Source organism: Parambassis ranga, chromosome 5 (genome assembly GCF_900634625.1).
Source record: "Parambassis ranga chromosome 5, fParRan2.1, whole genome shotgun sequence".
In the NCBI taxonomy this organism is placed as follows: Eukaryota; Metazoa; Chordata; class Actinopteri; family Ambassidae; genus Parambassis; species Parambassis ranga.
Genome location: NC_041026.1, coordinates 29,632,274 through 29,647,524, shown reverse-complemented (window position 1 = coordinate 29,647,524; position 15,251 = coordinate 29,632,274). Strand labels below are relative to the sequence as shown.

At 38.8% G+C, this 15,251-nt stretch overlaps 2 protein-coding genes across 3 annotated transcripts in view; both read left to right on the top strand.

Moving 5' to 3' along the window:
• Window positions 1-6,016, top strand: part of cntn2 (contactin 2) — a 50,146-nt gene extending 44,130 nt beyond the window's left edge. For both annotated transcript variants that reach the window (XM_028405926.1, XM_028405925.1), the window contains exons 18-23: window positions 1,260-1,494; window positions 2,711-2,826; window positions 3,156-3,342; window positions 4,408-4,520; window positions 5,283-5,451; window positions 5,904-6,016. In XM_028405926.1, the coding sequence (XP_028261727.1) occupies window positions 1,260-1,494; window positions 2,711-2,826; window positions 3,156-3,342; window positions 4,408-4,520; window positions 5,283-5,451; window positions 5,904-6,016 (933 nt within the window). The remainder of the gene's footprint in view (window positions 1-1,259; window positions 1,495-2,710; window positions 2,827-3,155; window positions 3,343-4,407; window positions 4,521-5,282; window positions 5,452-5,903) is intronic.
• A 4,750-nt stretch (window positions 6,017-10,766) lies between these two features.
• chia.1 (chitinase, acidic.1) lies at window positions 10,767-15,031 on the top strand. The gene is made up of 12 exons (XM_028405927.1): window positions 10,767-10,828; window positions 10,935-10,999; window positions 11,079-11,108; window positions 11,192-11,396; window positions 12,393-12,449; window positions 12,545-12,710; window positions 12,845-12,969; window positions 13,053-13,176; window positions 13,439-13,621; window positions 13,783-13,899; window positions 14,008-14,134; window positions 14,679-15,031. Exons 2-12 carry the CDS (start codon window positions 10,981-10,983, stop codon window positions 14,885-14,887), a joined length of 1,362 nt encoding a protein of 453 aa, XP_028261728.1. The 5' UTR covers window positions 10,767-10,828; window positions 10,935-10,980; the 3' UTR covers window positions 14,888-15,031.
• The last annotated feature ends 220 nt before the right edge of the window (window positions 15,032-15,251 follow it).

Below are 15,251 nucleotides of genomic sequence, written 5' to 3'. Positions count from 1 at the left end.
TACAGTTAGAATTAAAATAAGTGACAGTCCTACAGTTTCATTTATAAATGCAGTAGATTACATAAAGGAATTGTTTTTAAAATCTGTATTATTCAATGCTAGAAATTCAAAAGTAGTAACTTGTGCCTGGCAAAGTAGTTAACTGCTATTACTGCAGATTGACCTGTTAGTATTGTCTGCTAGTTTGCTAAGGAGGTCTAGCTAACAAAAACAAACATGGAAACCAGACACCTTTCAACATGCATAATGTGTTTTATATATATATATATATATATATATATATATATATATATATATATATATATATATATATATATATATATATATATATATATATATATATAAAACATTGTTTTGATCCAATAGTATATAAAGCAACTTGGTTTTTATTTGGGTCTTCATCCTTTTTTTCCCACAGACAAAATTTAATTTCATTATCACTTCATCACTGAATGTCATGTCAGTGTACAATATTCTCTTGAGCAATCACACATATTATTACAGATTACATTTTGACATTTATTGACAAATGCAAAGCTAATAAATGGAGGTGGAGCCCACCACCTCCCTATATCTTACCCACAACTTCATGTCCAAAGTTTAATACAGACTGACCCCACACTTTTATATGTCATTTTTACAGATTTAAACTACCCATAGTGTACAGGTAGTGTAAATGAAGATGAACCCATTTACAGCCTGACATTATTCAAATGTGCGCACGCACACAGCTGTTTTGCCTTTTGTCAAAAATGAGTAATTTATACATGTTTTACCATAATTTATTTATGACTAATGTAGGCTATAGGCCACTTGGAAGTTGGAAAAATGAAATAAAATAAGTCCTCTGTAAAAAAACATGAACACTGCGATTTTTATGGAGTTAAGTGGAAACACTAACTGCCTAATATATAAAGAAAAAAATCTTCATCCTCAAGCATTATAATCTCAAGTGTGATTACTTGACTAAACGCAAAAAACTAGCTGTCAGGACATTACACTAGTCTATTGTATAAAGGGATATTAAATTGTGTCTCCACTGTAAAGGTATGTAGACTGTGTAGTTTTGTAGCACAGGCTTTGAAACACACTGAGAGACAGAGCTGTGCACATTTACACACATGTGACACAGTGATAAAAACCTTAAAGCTGCCATGATTAAAATAAGATGCACTGTATAAATATTAATTGAAATGTAAACAGAACTTTTCTTATGTTCCAGTCCTTATTTAACATGTTATTTGTCCTTGATCCTTCAGCCCATGGCCAGAGAGTACCAAAATGGTGATGGCTTCGGCTACATTTTGGCATTCAGGAAGAAAGACACATCAGCATGGACAGAGGTGCGAATCCCCCATGTGGAATCATCTCGCTATGTCTACTACAACACCAGCCTGACGCCGTACAGTCCGTTCGATGTGAAGATCAAAGCTTACAACCGCAGAGGAGAGGGTCCCTTCAGCCAGATCGCTATGGTCCACTCTGCAGAGGAAGGTCAGTCGTTGTAGCTGTTACACCTGATATTCTGATTCTGAGCTCAGTGTCAGGTCCATAAAATCTAAGTGAGATGCTAGCAGTGTATGGGAAAAAGTGACAAGAGATTGCAGCAGCAGGAAAAGCAGCTGCAGCCTGGACTGTTGATGCCACAGTCTGAGTCCCTCATCAGGCGACTGTGCAGTTTTATCCTACTGCAAGTCTCAGGTTTCTGTTGTTGGCTGACACGAGTGGAATTTGATGTGGTACTTTGCAGTTCTGCTCAGCACAGCTCTAGTAAGTGTTATTATATATATATAATATGTAATAGTATATGTTCACCTTGGTTGATGTTGGTTTTTATCTGCAGAAGTGCATTTATTGCACCACTCAGAGTAAACTCTTGCCCAGGAGATCCGTAACTGCAGAAACTGACCAATCATGCTATACCTTCAAGTTTGTAACCCTTTCTTCTTGCTGGATAAACAATGACAGTGAAAAAATGTTGTTGGTCTGAGGTTGCACTTATTCTAAGACCTACTAAGATGATTTTTATCATGTTTTTACACAAAAAACATGGAATTTAAAGATACTCAGAATTCCAATACTGAGTTAAACTGTATCTTTGGGGCCAGTTTTAAGGGGTCTGTTACACCAACCAACTCTACCTAACTATACCTCACTAGTAGAGTAAAGGGATGCGGTTATTGTTAGGGTTTATTATTCCGCACCTGTGTGCAGGACTCATTACATTGGATATGGTCCTGATTACTGGGAAGAATCACATCCAGTTCACTCATCACCACTTTTAAATTAATTGATTTCTTTAATAGTTATTTATGCAATAAGGTGTTAATAAGTCAGGTCATTTGCAATAATGTCCCGTTATGGTCCCGCATTATGCCTTGCATATTGCATAGAGAATTGATGGAGACAGTTTATTTATTTATAAAGTTTGTTACAGGAAAATATTTTTTTCATTGTTGTTTTTCATCTATCCATCATGTGTTATCTTTCATGAGTCCTTACATTACACTATTAATGCATGTCTCTCATGTAGATCTTACAGCATACTGTGCATGTTTACAGCCAGCATATCCACAGCAGTAGTAGTTGTCCACTAGAGGGCAACAACAGCTTACAGCTGACTGATCACAGACTTATCACACATGGTGAAAGGCCAGAAGATTGTCTCACATTCTGACCCTTGCCCCTCTCTCTGACTGACTCCTCACAGAACCCACAGTGGGACCTTCCAGCGTCAATGCCACAGCACTGTCTGCCTTCGAGATCCAGGTGTCCTGGGAGCCCGTCCAGCACCTCAGTGCTAATGGCATCCTCAGAGGATATGAGGTGACGAGCAGCACAGATACACATACTGATATTACCAGTCATATTTATTGTCAGTTTATCACTTATCTTACAGTTGCTTTAGTTTCAGTCTTAATCTTTGATCTTATATATTATGGTTGTAATCATGTTTAGAGTCATTTTATTTGTACATAGTCCAAACTCTCACTTCATCAGTTATTTATTAATTTTAAAATCCCTGATATCAGATTGCTGTGTAGGCTCATTACCTGTTGGTACATCTGGATGGCCTTATAAGACATGCATTAGGCATGTGCCACTTTATATGCAGGGGTTTCATGTCTGTAACTGTGTTTCTTTGGACTTCATAGATCCGGTACTGGAGGCAGCACGAGCGGGAAGCAGCAGCAGACAGAGTGAGGACAGCGGGGCTGCAGCCAACAGCCAGGGTATCTGGACTCCGGCCCAGCACCCGATACCACGTTGCTGTTCTGGCCTACAACAGCGCCGGCACCGGGCCGCCCTCACCCCGCACCACCGTCACCACCAGGAAACCCCGTACGGCCACACACACATCGTGATCACTCAACAAGCACCTTACATAACAGATAACTCATGGTTTTAGCAGGTTTAGTAACCATGGTTGTTGCTGTAGCTTCATGTCTCCTATGAAAACCTTTTTTCAGTGGTGGGAGTCCTTTAACCTCCTGAGATGAGAGGCTGTGTTGTGTCGAACCATTTTCCACCATCCTTGACTTGTCTGGCAAAAAAAGTAGTTTTTACATCCCTCTTGCATACAGGTGCTGCCATGTTTGAAAGAGACACCACCTTGAAACCCAGTAGAGGTGCAGAGGTGAAGCCTCAATTAGCATTCAGCGCACTCCTCTTTTTTGGGTAGCCTGGCTGATACATTGGACGCTGATTGTGACATCCTATCCTCCTTTTTTAGCCCACTATAACTATTTCAATACAAAAAATGAACACTTGAACTTGTGCAGTGCTGTCATGTCATCTATATTTATTTACAGTCTAGGCTTGACAAAAAGATTGGCAGTCTCTCACTTGAAGCATCACTTTCTAATTAACTTCTGTGGGCTGCTTATTGCACATGCACATACCTTTCAGTTGCTTCCAAAAGTGAGGTTCTTGCTTTGCTTGCACATCTCACAATGTCTTGTCTCATGCAGACACACACCTTCATTTAGGCTGGCAACTTTTGTTGTCGTTTTGCCAAAGGCAACTTAAAAGTTGTGTTTCATTTGTAGAATAATTTTAAAGACACACCCACCAGTCATCTCCTAACATACCTCGGTTAAATGACCCACGTAGGCCCCTTTTCGCCCTCTCCTCCTGGCAGAAAGGGATTATCCTTTATCAGCTGTAGCTCTTCACAGGAAGGAGAATAGGTACTTTCTGAGCTGTGCATGTATTCAACAGAAAGATTAGTCATACAATCTCTCTTTTAGAGCAGCAGTTTACTCCTCTGCCTGGAGCAACGCCTTCATGTGGAGCTCTCAGCATCCACCCCATGTATCAGTACACATAATTGCTTCAGTGTGCATTACATGAGGAAAGCTGCTGATTTTTACCCACCTCTGAGATAAATGTCTGTTTCCATTGCAGCTCCCAATCGTCCCCCAGGCAACGTCTCATGGAAGACCAACGGCCAATCGGTAATGGTGAGGTGGGACGCTGTGACAGCAAAGCACAACGAGTCAGCTGTGCTAGGGTATAAAGTAAGTCCAAGTATACACACATATTATGCATTGCACAATTTTCTTCATTCATGAGTTGAAGGTTGCATTTATGTCAGGTATATAACTGAGTAATGAGATTCTGTAAAAAACTAAACATGTTGCACTCAGCACAACTAAGAAGCCATGTTTCTGACAAAAATTCATAAAACAGGTGGCTGATCTGCAGGCTGTCTTGTGTAGAGAAGTTCTAAAAATGCTTGAGGTCCTTAGCAATAATATAAATCCTAACCATGGTATGAATAATCATCAAAACCATAACAGTACATACTATAAAAATAGTGTAAACAATTAAAAAAAAAGCCATTTAAGTGCCTTGTATGACCCATGATCCATATCAATTTACAAGGACACGTAACTTTATTGATGATTAATAACCACCTTTACTTTGGCTTTATGTTGCCGGCTGCTGTTTTGCTTTCATAATACACTCACAATGGCAGATATAAGAAGCAATAAAAAGGCTATATAACAAAACCAAAGATCATGTTTCTGAGCTTGGTACCAGCTGTACGAGGAAAACAAAATCATTATGGTAATAACCTCTTTCTTACTTACTCATTTAGACAGTGGCTACAATTGAGAGCAAAAGCAACAAGATCTAACTCACCCAGTAATCTGTTGGAATTTTTTTTTATTTTGTATATATATACATGAGAAAAAAGTTAGTTGATTCTTAACACAGTTATCCAGCACATTCACAGTTAATGTTGAAATCCTAATCTGCTGTAATCTGTGCATCAGGTTCTCTACAAACAAGAAGACCAGGCAATGTTGAAGTTTGTGGACAAGTCAAAGACATCACTGAGTCTGCCACTGCCCTCGGACAACGGTTACGTTGTTATGGAGATTCGGTCCTGGGGGGAGGGCGGAGACGGGCCGGCACATGAGATCATCGTGTCCCGAGACTCAGGTGAGAACCTAAGACATATTTTGCATAGTTATATAATTTTCTGTTTGGCATTTGATATAAAAAGACCATATGATAAAATGGTCTGCTTTATAAGAACAATGCAATTAAGGGGCGGTACTATTGTTGTTAAGAAAGACTTTTAAGTCTTATCTTAGAGATAGGGATATTAGGATATTTGTTATGTTGATCATAAACATGTCAGTGATATCTAAGACAGGGCAGGGCACAGAAGTTTTATTTAGGTCCAATTGTTATAATAGGAAGGTGACATGTTAAGGTGTGTTTGTAGTTTGGAACAACAGACAACTAGCAAGCCGTTTGTTTTTCTTTTCCTTTGTTTGTACTGTAAAATATATATACACACATATACATATATATATTTGTGATAACTGTAAACTCTTTATGCAGGAGTACTCATATCAATCATATCATCAAATCTGTCTGTCTCACAGGAACTGGTATGATGGTACAGAAGGATGCCTCCTCCTCCATCTCCTATCACCCTCTCCTCCTCTTCCTCTCCGGCTCCTTTCTCCTCTCTCTTCCATCACTGTCAGGCCTGTGACCTCAGTCAGTCTGTGGACTTTTTAAAGCTCTCCTGTGTCTGTGACTGGGTTATGGGGCCAGGTTTGAGCGCTGGGATCAAAAGAGGGAGGGGGTTGTTTTTTTTTTGTAGCAAAGAGGGTCTTTCTAAAAAAAAATAAATAAAAAACATGTCATGGGTTGAAGTGTGGGTGGTGGGTGGGTAGGGGGTGTATTGTATTTGTGTACCGCTTTCAGTATATACCATGCCTTATAGGGACCATCACATCTGTGGCTGACGTGTCCTTTAAACAGTAGCCGGTGAGACACAGGCTTCAGGTGTAAATTATTCATAGTATCAATGGTCTGTAAATGTAACCTGTGTATATACAGTGCAGCTGTGATGGAGGTCTGTGTGTTCACACTGGGAGCTTGACTTATGGGTCTCTTTGTGAGCAGTTGACCTTAGTTTTAAAAAGAGATAATAGCATACAGCATACAGATGTGCATCTGTCTGCACATGTCACATATGGTTTACTAAAGTTAGACTTGAGGTTTAAAGGTTAAACTTACTGTAATGTGACCTAAAATCCAGTCTGTGACATTTATGCTCGGCCCTGACTGGCTTGCATTTGTGTACTTGTCAGCTGCAAGTGAACCACTTGTTACCCTGTCTCTCTGAGCACAATGTGACATTAGCAGAACACATTTTATGGCTGCACACACATAGAAAACAAATTGGAGCTATCTAAATGACAGATCCTGTGGACACATCCCATTAGCTGGCAAAGCTTAACTTGCTGCATTAGCAAGCTGTATGAGAGGGGAGAGCAGCTATATCTTATTGCTAAATTAGCTAGCTTTATGATTGATTAACAACCCTAAATCAAAACAGTCATTTTTTTTACAAGCTAATGTGATCCAAACTTGTGTAAGGCACTTCCATACCCCTTTAACTTTTCCACATTTGGTTACCTTACAACCATAAACCTACATGTATTTTATTAAGATTTGACACACAAAGCAGCACATAATTGTGAAGTGGAACAAAATGGTTTTCAAAAGTTTAGGCAAATAAAAATCTGACAAGTCTGAAAAGTTCAAGGGGTATAAATCCTTTTTCAAGACACTGTAGGTCTTCTGCCATCCTGCCTGGCATGGGATGGGTGGTTAGCCAGCTAGCTGTATCTAAGCTGCACAGCATTGATTTTTTTCACTTTGTTGTAACTAATTTTTAATTCTAAGTTACTAATGGCAAGCTAGGTTGCATGAAGATTAGTGTACTCCAGGACAAGATCATTGTACATTTGCATCTACAGTCTTGTTTTTAACAGTATCTTAGCAAAGCTTGGGTTTGCCTGAACCAAATATTGATGTAGCATTCAGATCAAATTTTTGTGTTATTTTGTTTTCTGTCCTTAGTATGTGTTGTTGTTCTTTTAGCTCCCAGTGTGAACACAGTCACACAGTAACACGAGGCAGGTTATTGATTTCCAGCTCCTGCTAATGTCTGTATGCTTGTTTGGTCATTTTTTTGTCTCAGCTGTGATGATACTTCAGAACTATTGTCACTGGTCCAAATGAATGTTTACATTTTCTATGTGTTTTTATTATTATTATTTTCAAGAAGGTGACACTGGATGAAATTCTTTGTTTACATTTTTTATGCCTGCTTTGAAAAATTCTGCCAGCACTGTACAACAACAAAAACAAAAAAGAAAGAAAATGCTTGTGTTCAGTGGTTATTGTTGAACACAAGCATTGAAATGGTCTGGGCATGTGAGGGGGGGGGGGGGGGGGTGAATCACTCATGGCTCATGGATGAAAGAGAGCTGGCCACCAAAGTTATCAGAGTGTCATATATCGTCCTCATTGTAATCCTGTCAGTCTATCAGCTCTTATGTAACATATAACAGGAATGGCGTGACCTCTGGTAGACTGATTTGTGTCAGTTAACATGTACCAAAGGTACAGTGTACAGCAGTTTGTCCTTTTGTTGTTGTTGCCTTAATTTTGTTTTTATTTATTTTGTACAGTTTTCTGTTTGCAGATTGATGTTCAAAGGGTTGAATGGTAAATTATGTTTTGGGTTTCAGTTGTTGGCTAAGAGTCAGGAGCAAATGGGATATATGATAGGGATCACATTTTCATGATTTTTTTTTTATATTTGTATTATTATGCTCACCAAACATTGTCAGTGTAGACTGAAAGGTAATTGGCATCTGTGGTTCCCTATTTAATGTTTTACTTGGATGGATATAGCTCATCTAGTGCCAAATGACCACAATCAATTAGTTAGTTATGCAAAAAAATGGTAAACCCTAAACTCCCAGCTGAAGTGGAGGAGACCTGAGCTTTGACGGGCAGTAATTTAAAGTCAGGTTACAAGTCCTTTCCTGTCTGTTCCATTTAGGTTGTCCAGAGTGTGTGCTCTGAGGTTAACTGTCAACATTGTTGACACATGTTGCCAAGTTTTCACATTCATTCGCTGTTTTTATCTGAAACAAAATGTCAATCATGTCCCAAATGATTGTATCTTAGACTTTTTTAAAACCAATGCATCACAAGGTAGAAATCAGAATTGAATATTCATACACATTCATACACCATAACCATGTTGCCTTGTCTGCTTTTTTTATTATTGTTTATTTCATACACTCATGCAAAAAAGGTCTAGAGTGCCAGAGAAACAACAGATTACAATTTTACTTTAGACTTTGTACTGTTTATTATTTATATTGTAAAGCTTTATTTTGTTGCTATGAATTATGGGAATGGTCTGGACAACCTAAAATATTTTGTCAGTATTATTCTTTATATGTTGCAGGTGGTTGAATGATAGACCACTTGATTTTTACGAAGTTGGGCTTTATTTTCTAAAGAAAATGTAACCCAGTGCTCTTAATTTGTCATTTGACTTAGAGTGTAGCTAAATCACAGGAAATATGTAGTGTGGAAATCCAAATCTCACAAATGTCTAATCCTGACAGTCACTCTGTAGGCTGATAGCAGTGGATAGTTGTTATGATTGCTCACGTGTACTTAGGGAGTTTAAATTTGGAGTTAGACCAGTTATGATGAGTCTAAACCTAAATTTATGCATCTGTCACTGTCGCACAACTGCTCCATCTCTGCACTGTCAGAGTCACTGATTGGTTAGTGTTTTTGTACTTTACTCATTGCAAAGTGTCCTCTGAATGCCTTTAGTGTTCACTGCAGAGCCGTGTTGCTGGATCTCAGTCAGGCTTCCTGGTGGACTGGTTGCTCTTATGGCTTATAGAGTCTGTGGGGTCATGTTATTGGAATGTGCTGGATGATGCTGGGCCATTGGATGGAATGGAAATGTGTGGGGGGGGGGTGTACTTGTAAATATGATTTAAAATAAACACATTGGAATTCTATTTGTGTGCTTTTATCACATCTATGTGTGTGTGTGTGTGTATGATAGACAGTAATATGTTTTATTCTGTATCAACCTCTTCCATTTCAGTATTTAATCTGCTATATCTATGTGTCTGTTTTCTTTTCTTTTTTTAATCCATTATATAGAAACTGAAGCTAGAAACTGAAGCTATATAGTCCTAAATCAGTGCAGCCCTTGCATAGTTCCATCCTTCAGCCCATTTGCTGTGTCATCCTCTTCTCTCCACCCCAGTGCTTGATGTCTCTTCCTGCTGTCAAACTATTCATTGAAAATGGACACAAAACCAAACAGAAACAGGAGAACAGTTCCTCATCTGTAAAATGTGACACCTGAAGGTGAAAACACAACAACATTTCACAAATTACAACATTTCACAAAACACAACATTTCAGAGAAAACACAACAACATTTCAGAGAAAACACAATGACATTTTACAAATACATGGCACCTTAGTCTTGTTTCTAATGGCAGGTTCCAGCCAACATATCCACACTGAGAGTTTTGGTAAACAGGGATGGCCAGTTCTCCATCAGAACATGTACACGCACTCTTCTAGTTTTACAGTCTCTAGATTCTGTGCCATAAATCAATTTACACAGTATTGAACTCTTTTACCCCCGTGACCCTGCACTGCAGGAGGAAGCGGGTTCAGATAATGGATGGATGGATGGATGGATGGATGGGTGAACTCTTTGACTGAGCTAGGCTAAGACTTTCTTCCTGCTTCCAGTTTTTGTGCTAAGCTAGACTAAACCATGATTCCCAACTTGGGGTCAGAGTTTGTTGTGAACATTTGATGTGAACATGTTGAATAGCATCTCTTCTCAATGATGTACACTTTTATGCATTTTTATAAATTCCTTTACATCTGTAATAATGGTAACGACTGAATACGCACCTATTGTGAATCACGTACAGTTGCTGAAATAAATGGAATTAAAGTATACAAAAAAATGCCTGTAAGTAAATAATAATAATAATAATAATAATGGTTTAATGATGGTAATATTTAATCAGAATCAGAATTATTTTATTTATCCCTGAGGGGAAATTCTTAATCATGTCAATCATTTTTTGCTGAGTGTTGGGGGACGTCACAATGGGACCCCCAAGATAAAATTATGTAACCAACCGAAGCACACACGCTAACCAAACAAACTGCAGAGTAATACTACTACACATCACTTGCTGTCATCAATTCATAGAAATACTCTCTATGATTACACTTATCGCTGCAAGCGTATCTGATTCTGATTTCCCAGCAATTGTTTACAATCTGCACTTGAATCTGCTTGTCAGCTGGACGCCCACTGTGGTCAGGCCTTATCAGCTGCACTTTGCTACCATCTATTAGTCATTAATGAGTAAAATATAAATCTGACTCCACTCCAGTTTGTTCTGGACTCTGCTTCTGTTCCTCCAGAAGAAAGGTAATGAGATCATCAGCTCAGTCTTGGGGCAGCACAGTTAGCATGTAGCTTAGGACTACAATAATCAGTATTACACTTTATATTGATTGGCTTTATGCTCTTTCAGGGGGTTCATTTCTGCAGTAGGACACTGGTGGATATTAAGAGTCAACATGGCAAAAGTCATCATAGGTAAACATTGATTCATTCACTCATACTAAGCAGCATCTTTGTGGTACATAATTTGTATTGTCTTCATTTTTGCTGGCAGCTCTGGGGGTTCTGTTTGTCCTGCACCTCGGTGAGTACCTGCTCCAAATCACACCAACAACAGTAAAGATACACAGCTAAAATGTGTCTTTTCTCCTCTGTCTCCGCCCTCAGTTTCATCCAATTTGCTGGTGTGTCACATGACTAACTGGGCTCAGTACAGACCGGGTGCTGCTAAATTTACCCCTGACAACATCGACCCCTTCCTGTGCACCCATGTCGTCTACGCCCTGGCCACCATCAACAGCTTCAACCAGATCACCCCCATCGAGTGGAACGATGAGCAGCAGTTCGTCAGGCTCAACATTCTCAAGAATGCGTGAGTCATTGTGTTAACTATTGCACATTTATGTTTGTTGGGCAAGCAGAAACTATACTAGTGTTTCCTCATATTAGGTCTAGATAGCTTGAAACACTCAGAAAACCATCCTTAAAAACCACTTGGCAGGTAAAGTGTAGGTCACCTGTCATGCCTATCATCAGGCCCTAAAACAAACCCACATCTGCTACTACTTCCATACAGGATGCTGATAGGTGCACAGCTTTCAGCCTGCCAAGATGAATATCTATATCTAAGACTCTTTACGAGCTGTTTCCTTGGTATATATAAATCATCCTTCTGCACCCTGCTATTGGTTAGCAAGCCCAGAGAAAGAGCATCAGAGGGATCTGGCCATGTGATGCTGCCAATGGCTTTAGAAGGTGTATCAGTGATCTTTGATCTTAGAAGATATTTAATGTCTTTAATGTCTAGGTTTATATATATATATATATATATATATATATATATATATATATATATATATATATATATATATATATATATATATATATATATATATAAACCTAGAATTGTCTCAGAGTTCTGACTTTAATCTCACAATACCAAGTATTTTCTCTGAAGATGGGGTTTTTTTATCTCAGAAGTATTTTGTTCTCTCAAAATTCCAATTTAAAGTAAAATATTCTGACTTTAATCTCAGAATCTTTGATTTCAAAATGTTAACATTACATATGTATATAAACTTAGAATGTACTGCAAATTCTGACTTTATTCTTAGAACTCCATCTTGGATCTAAGAATTCTGACATTAAATACGTATTCATAAACTTAGAATTCAAATTTTTTTAGAGAATTTTGACAGACTTAAATCTCATCATTGATTTTTTTTTTTAATTTTCACAACAATTCTGAGAAAAAATTTGCAGTGGCTCTTAACTTTGTATGTAGTTATAAGCAAATATAAATAAATAAATGTCTCTACAACAGAGAATGTGAATGTTTATTCAATGTTTGAGCGTTTTGTTCATTTAGAAATCCTGCACTGAAGACCCTGCTATCTGTTGGAGGCACAGTCAATGGAATTAGTCCGTAAGTCCCAGATTGACATTATCACCACAGCTCTGTAGTACCAACCCTCTATTGGGAAGTCACCACATTTGTTGTTGTTTTTTTCTCTGTTGTAGATTCATCGCCATGGTTGCCAAACCAGAGAGCCGTGCTGCCTTCATCAAGTTTGCCATCAGCTACCTGCGCACCCATAACTTTGATGGTCTGAACCTGGCCTGGGAATATCCTGGACACAACGGTAGCCCAGCGAGCGACAAAGAGAGATTCACTCTGCTGGTCTCAGTAAGCATTGGCTTTGTTTGTCCTTTCATTTCAAACCTCTATTTGACCTTATGTAAAATCTCATTGGCTGGTCAGTACTAATAAATTACTGCAGAGGCATACATTATTCATACATATGTGTGTTGTGCCTCCAGGAAATGTCCAAAGCCTTTGAGGACGAGGCCAAAGAAAACAGGAAGACCCAACTGCTGCTGACAGCCAATGTCGCCGGAATCCTCCAAACTATTGACAGAGCCTATGAGGTCAACAAGATTGCATAGTAAGTTTGAATTCATTGTGCGTCTTCATTAAGTGCAAGACACAACAATGTTCTGCTGTTTATCTAATGTTCAAACTCAATAGTTACCTCGACTTCCTCAACGTCATGACCTACGACTTCCACGGATCCTGGGAGGCAGCTACTGGACACAACAGCCCACTGTACCGCAGTTCTAAGGACACCGGCTCACACATGTATCACAACATTGTGAGAACGCCTACACATGCACTACACGCTTTTAAGTTTCTTATTTCTCATAACCAACAACAAGAATGTACATTGTATTTCATTGTGTACTTGCATCCCATTGGAGTTGAGTCATTAGGTTTCTTGACATATACAGAATTTTGTAGAAGTAGCTGTTTGATTAGCAGTGCTGGTAGACCATGGCAGATGTGATTCAATGTCCCATGGCGTTTTAAACTGTACTACCACTTTACTGTCTAAACTGTCACCTTTTTTTTCTTAGAATTCTTCCATATCCCAATGGCTGTCTCTGGGAGCACCAGCTCCGAAGCTGCTGCTGGGTTTCCCCACCTACGGGCGCACCTACCGCCTCACCACCGGCGCATCTGGCCTCGGAGCCCCAGCGAATGGCCCCGCAGAAGCTGGACCCTACACCCGTACTGCCGGTTTCTGGGCCTTCTACGAGGTCGTCTACATTTCACAGAAATCTATTATTTGTTTTTCTGCAAGATAAATACATACATAAATACATTTGTCAAAAAGTGTTGTAGCTACCATGCTTAGTCAAAATATCTGAATAAAAAATAAGGGTGCATATAAATGATGTAACAGTTTCTGTGTTCACAGGTGTGTGACTTCACCAACAGTGCATCAGTTGAATGGATCGATGAGCAGCACGTTCCATATGCCACCTTTGGCAGTGCCTGGGTGGGCTATGATGACCAGCGCAGCTATTCTTCCAAGGTAACTATGATACTATTTAGACGCTCCTTAAATTCTCCTGTTTTGCCAGGCAGTTTGTTACACAGAGCCTGTAGTGTTTGAATCATTGTTGTTACTGTTGTGCCTTAGGTTCAGTGGCTTACTGCCAATAAACTGGGTGGTGCTCATGTGTGGACTCTGGACATGGATGATTTTAGTGGATCCTTCTGCTCACAGGGAGATTACCCTCTTGTCAACCACCTCAGGATGTCAATGGGTAAATACTGTAGCTTTTAATACTGATTAGTTTTATGTCATTTAGTACAGAAAAGGGGTTAGGACAAGTGTACGAAAAAAATTCAAAATTCTAGGATTTGTGACAGATTCTAAAAAATGTCAGAAAAGTCTAAATTCTAAGATTACATTCAGAATTCTGAGAAACATGGCAATTGTGAGATTAAATTTTCAACAGGTCGGAATTCTACGATTAACAAAAATAATTGGGCAAAAACAAGAATCCGAATTCTGAGATTAAAATCAGAATGCTATGAAACAAGAGAACATTAAAAATGGTCAAAATTATTAAGGAAGAATCAGAATTCTGAGGAAATGCAGACATATTTCTGAAATTAGTCAGAATTTAAAAGAGAATTCAAACTCTGAAATCCTTGACCAAAAGGTCTAAATTCTGATTTTTAAAAATTCTGAATTTCAAAATTACTTTTCAATACTATATGATATACATTTTTATATTGGCCTTAATCTTTTTTCTGTATTTTAGCCTTGTATACAGTATAATCTTTATTTCTCTGATTACACAGGCTTTGGCCCAAAGCCCACCACCACCCCGGCTCCAACAACCACCAGGGACCCCATTGCTGACTTCTGTCGCGGCCGCCCTGACGGATTGTACGAGAACATAGCTGACAAGACCACCTATTTCCAGTGCTTCCAGGGAAACACCTACCTGCACCGCTGCCAGCCTGGTCTCATCTACTGGGACTCCTGCAAGTGCTGCGACTGGCCATGAGGCACACAAACATAAACACACTGTGTGTATAAGACAGCAGGCTTTGTTCTGTTGGTTATGTCAGCTTGCACAGAAACAAAAGTTTAAAAAAATCACAAAACTGCTCTTTGCAAAATAAACATCATATATAGATGAGTAATTACATTTGAGTCCTTTTCAGTGTTTTCAATTACAATTCAGAAGGGGTTTGCAAGAGTTCAAGACACACAGAGCAACCAAAAGGAAGCAATGATGCCAAAGAAATAAACTCCAATGAACTTCCAGAAAATTTACATTAATAATGTTGTTGTATTAGAAGCTGTAGATAAAGTATAGTTTATTCTGGTTCAAAGTTACTGAGGTGTTGGCATTTGAAATAAAGGTT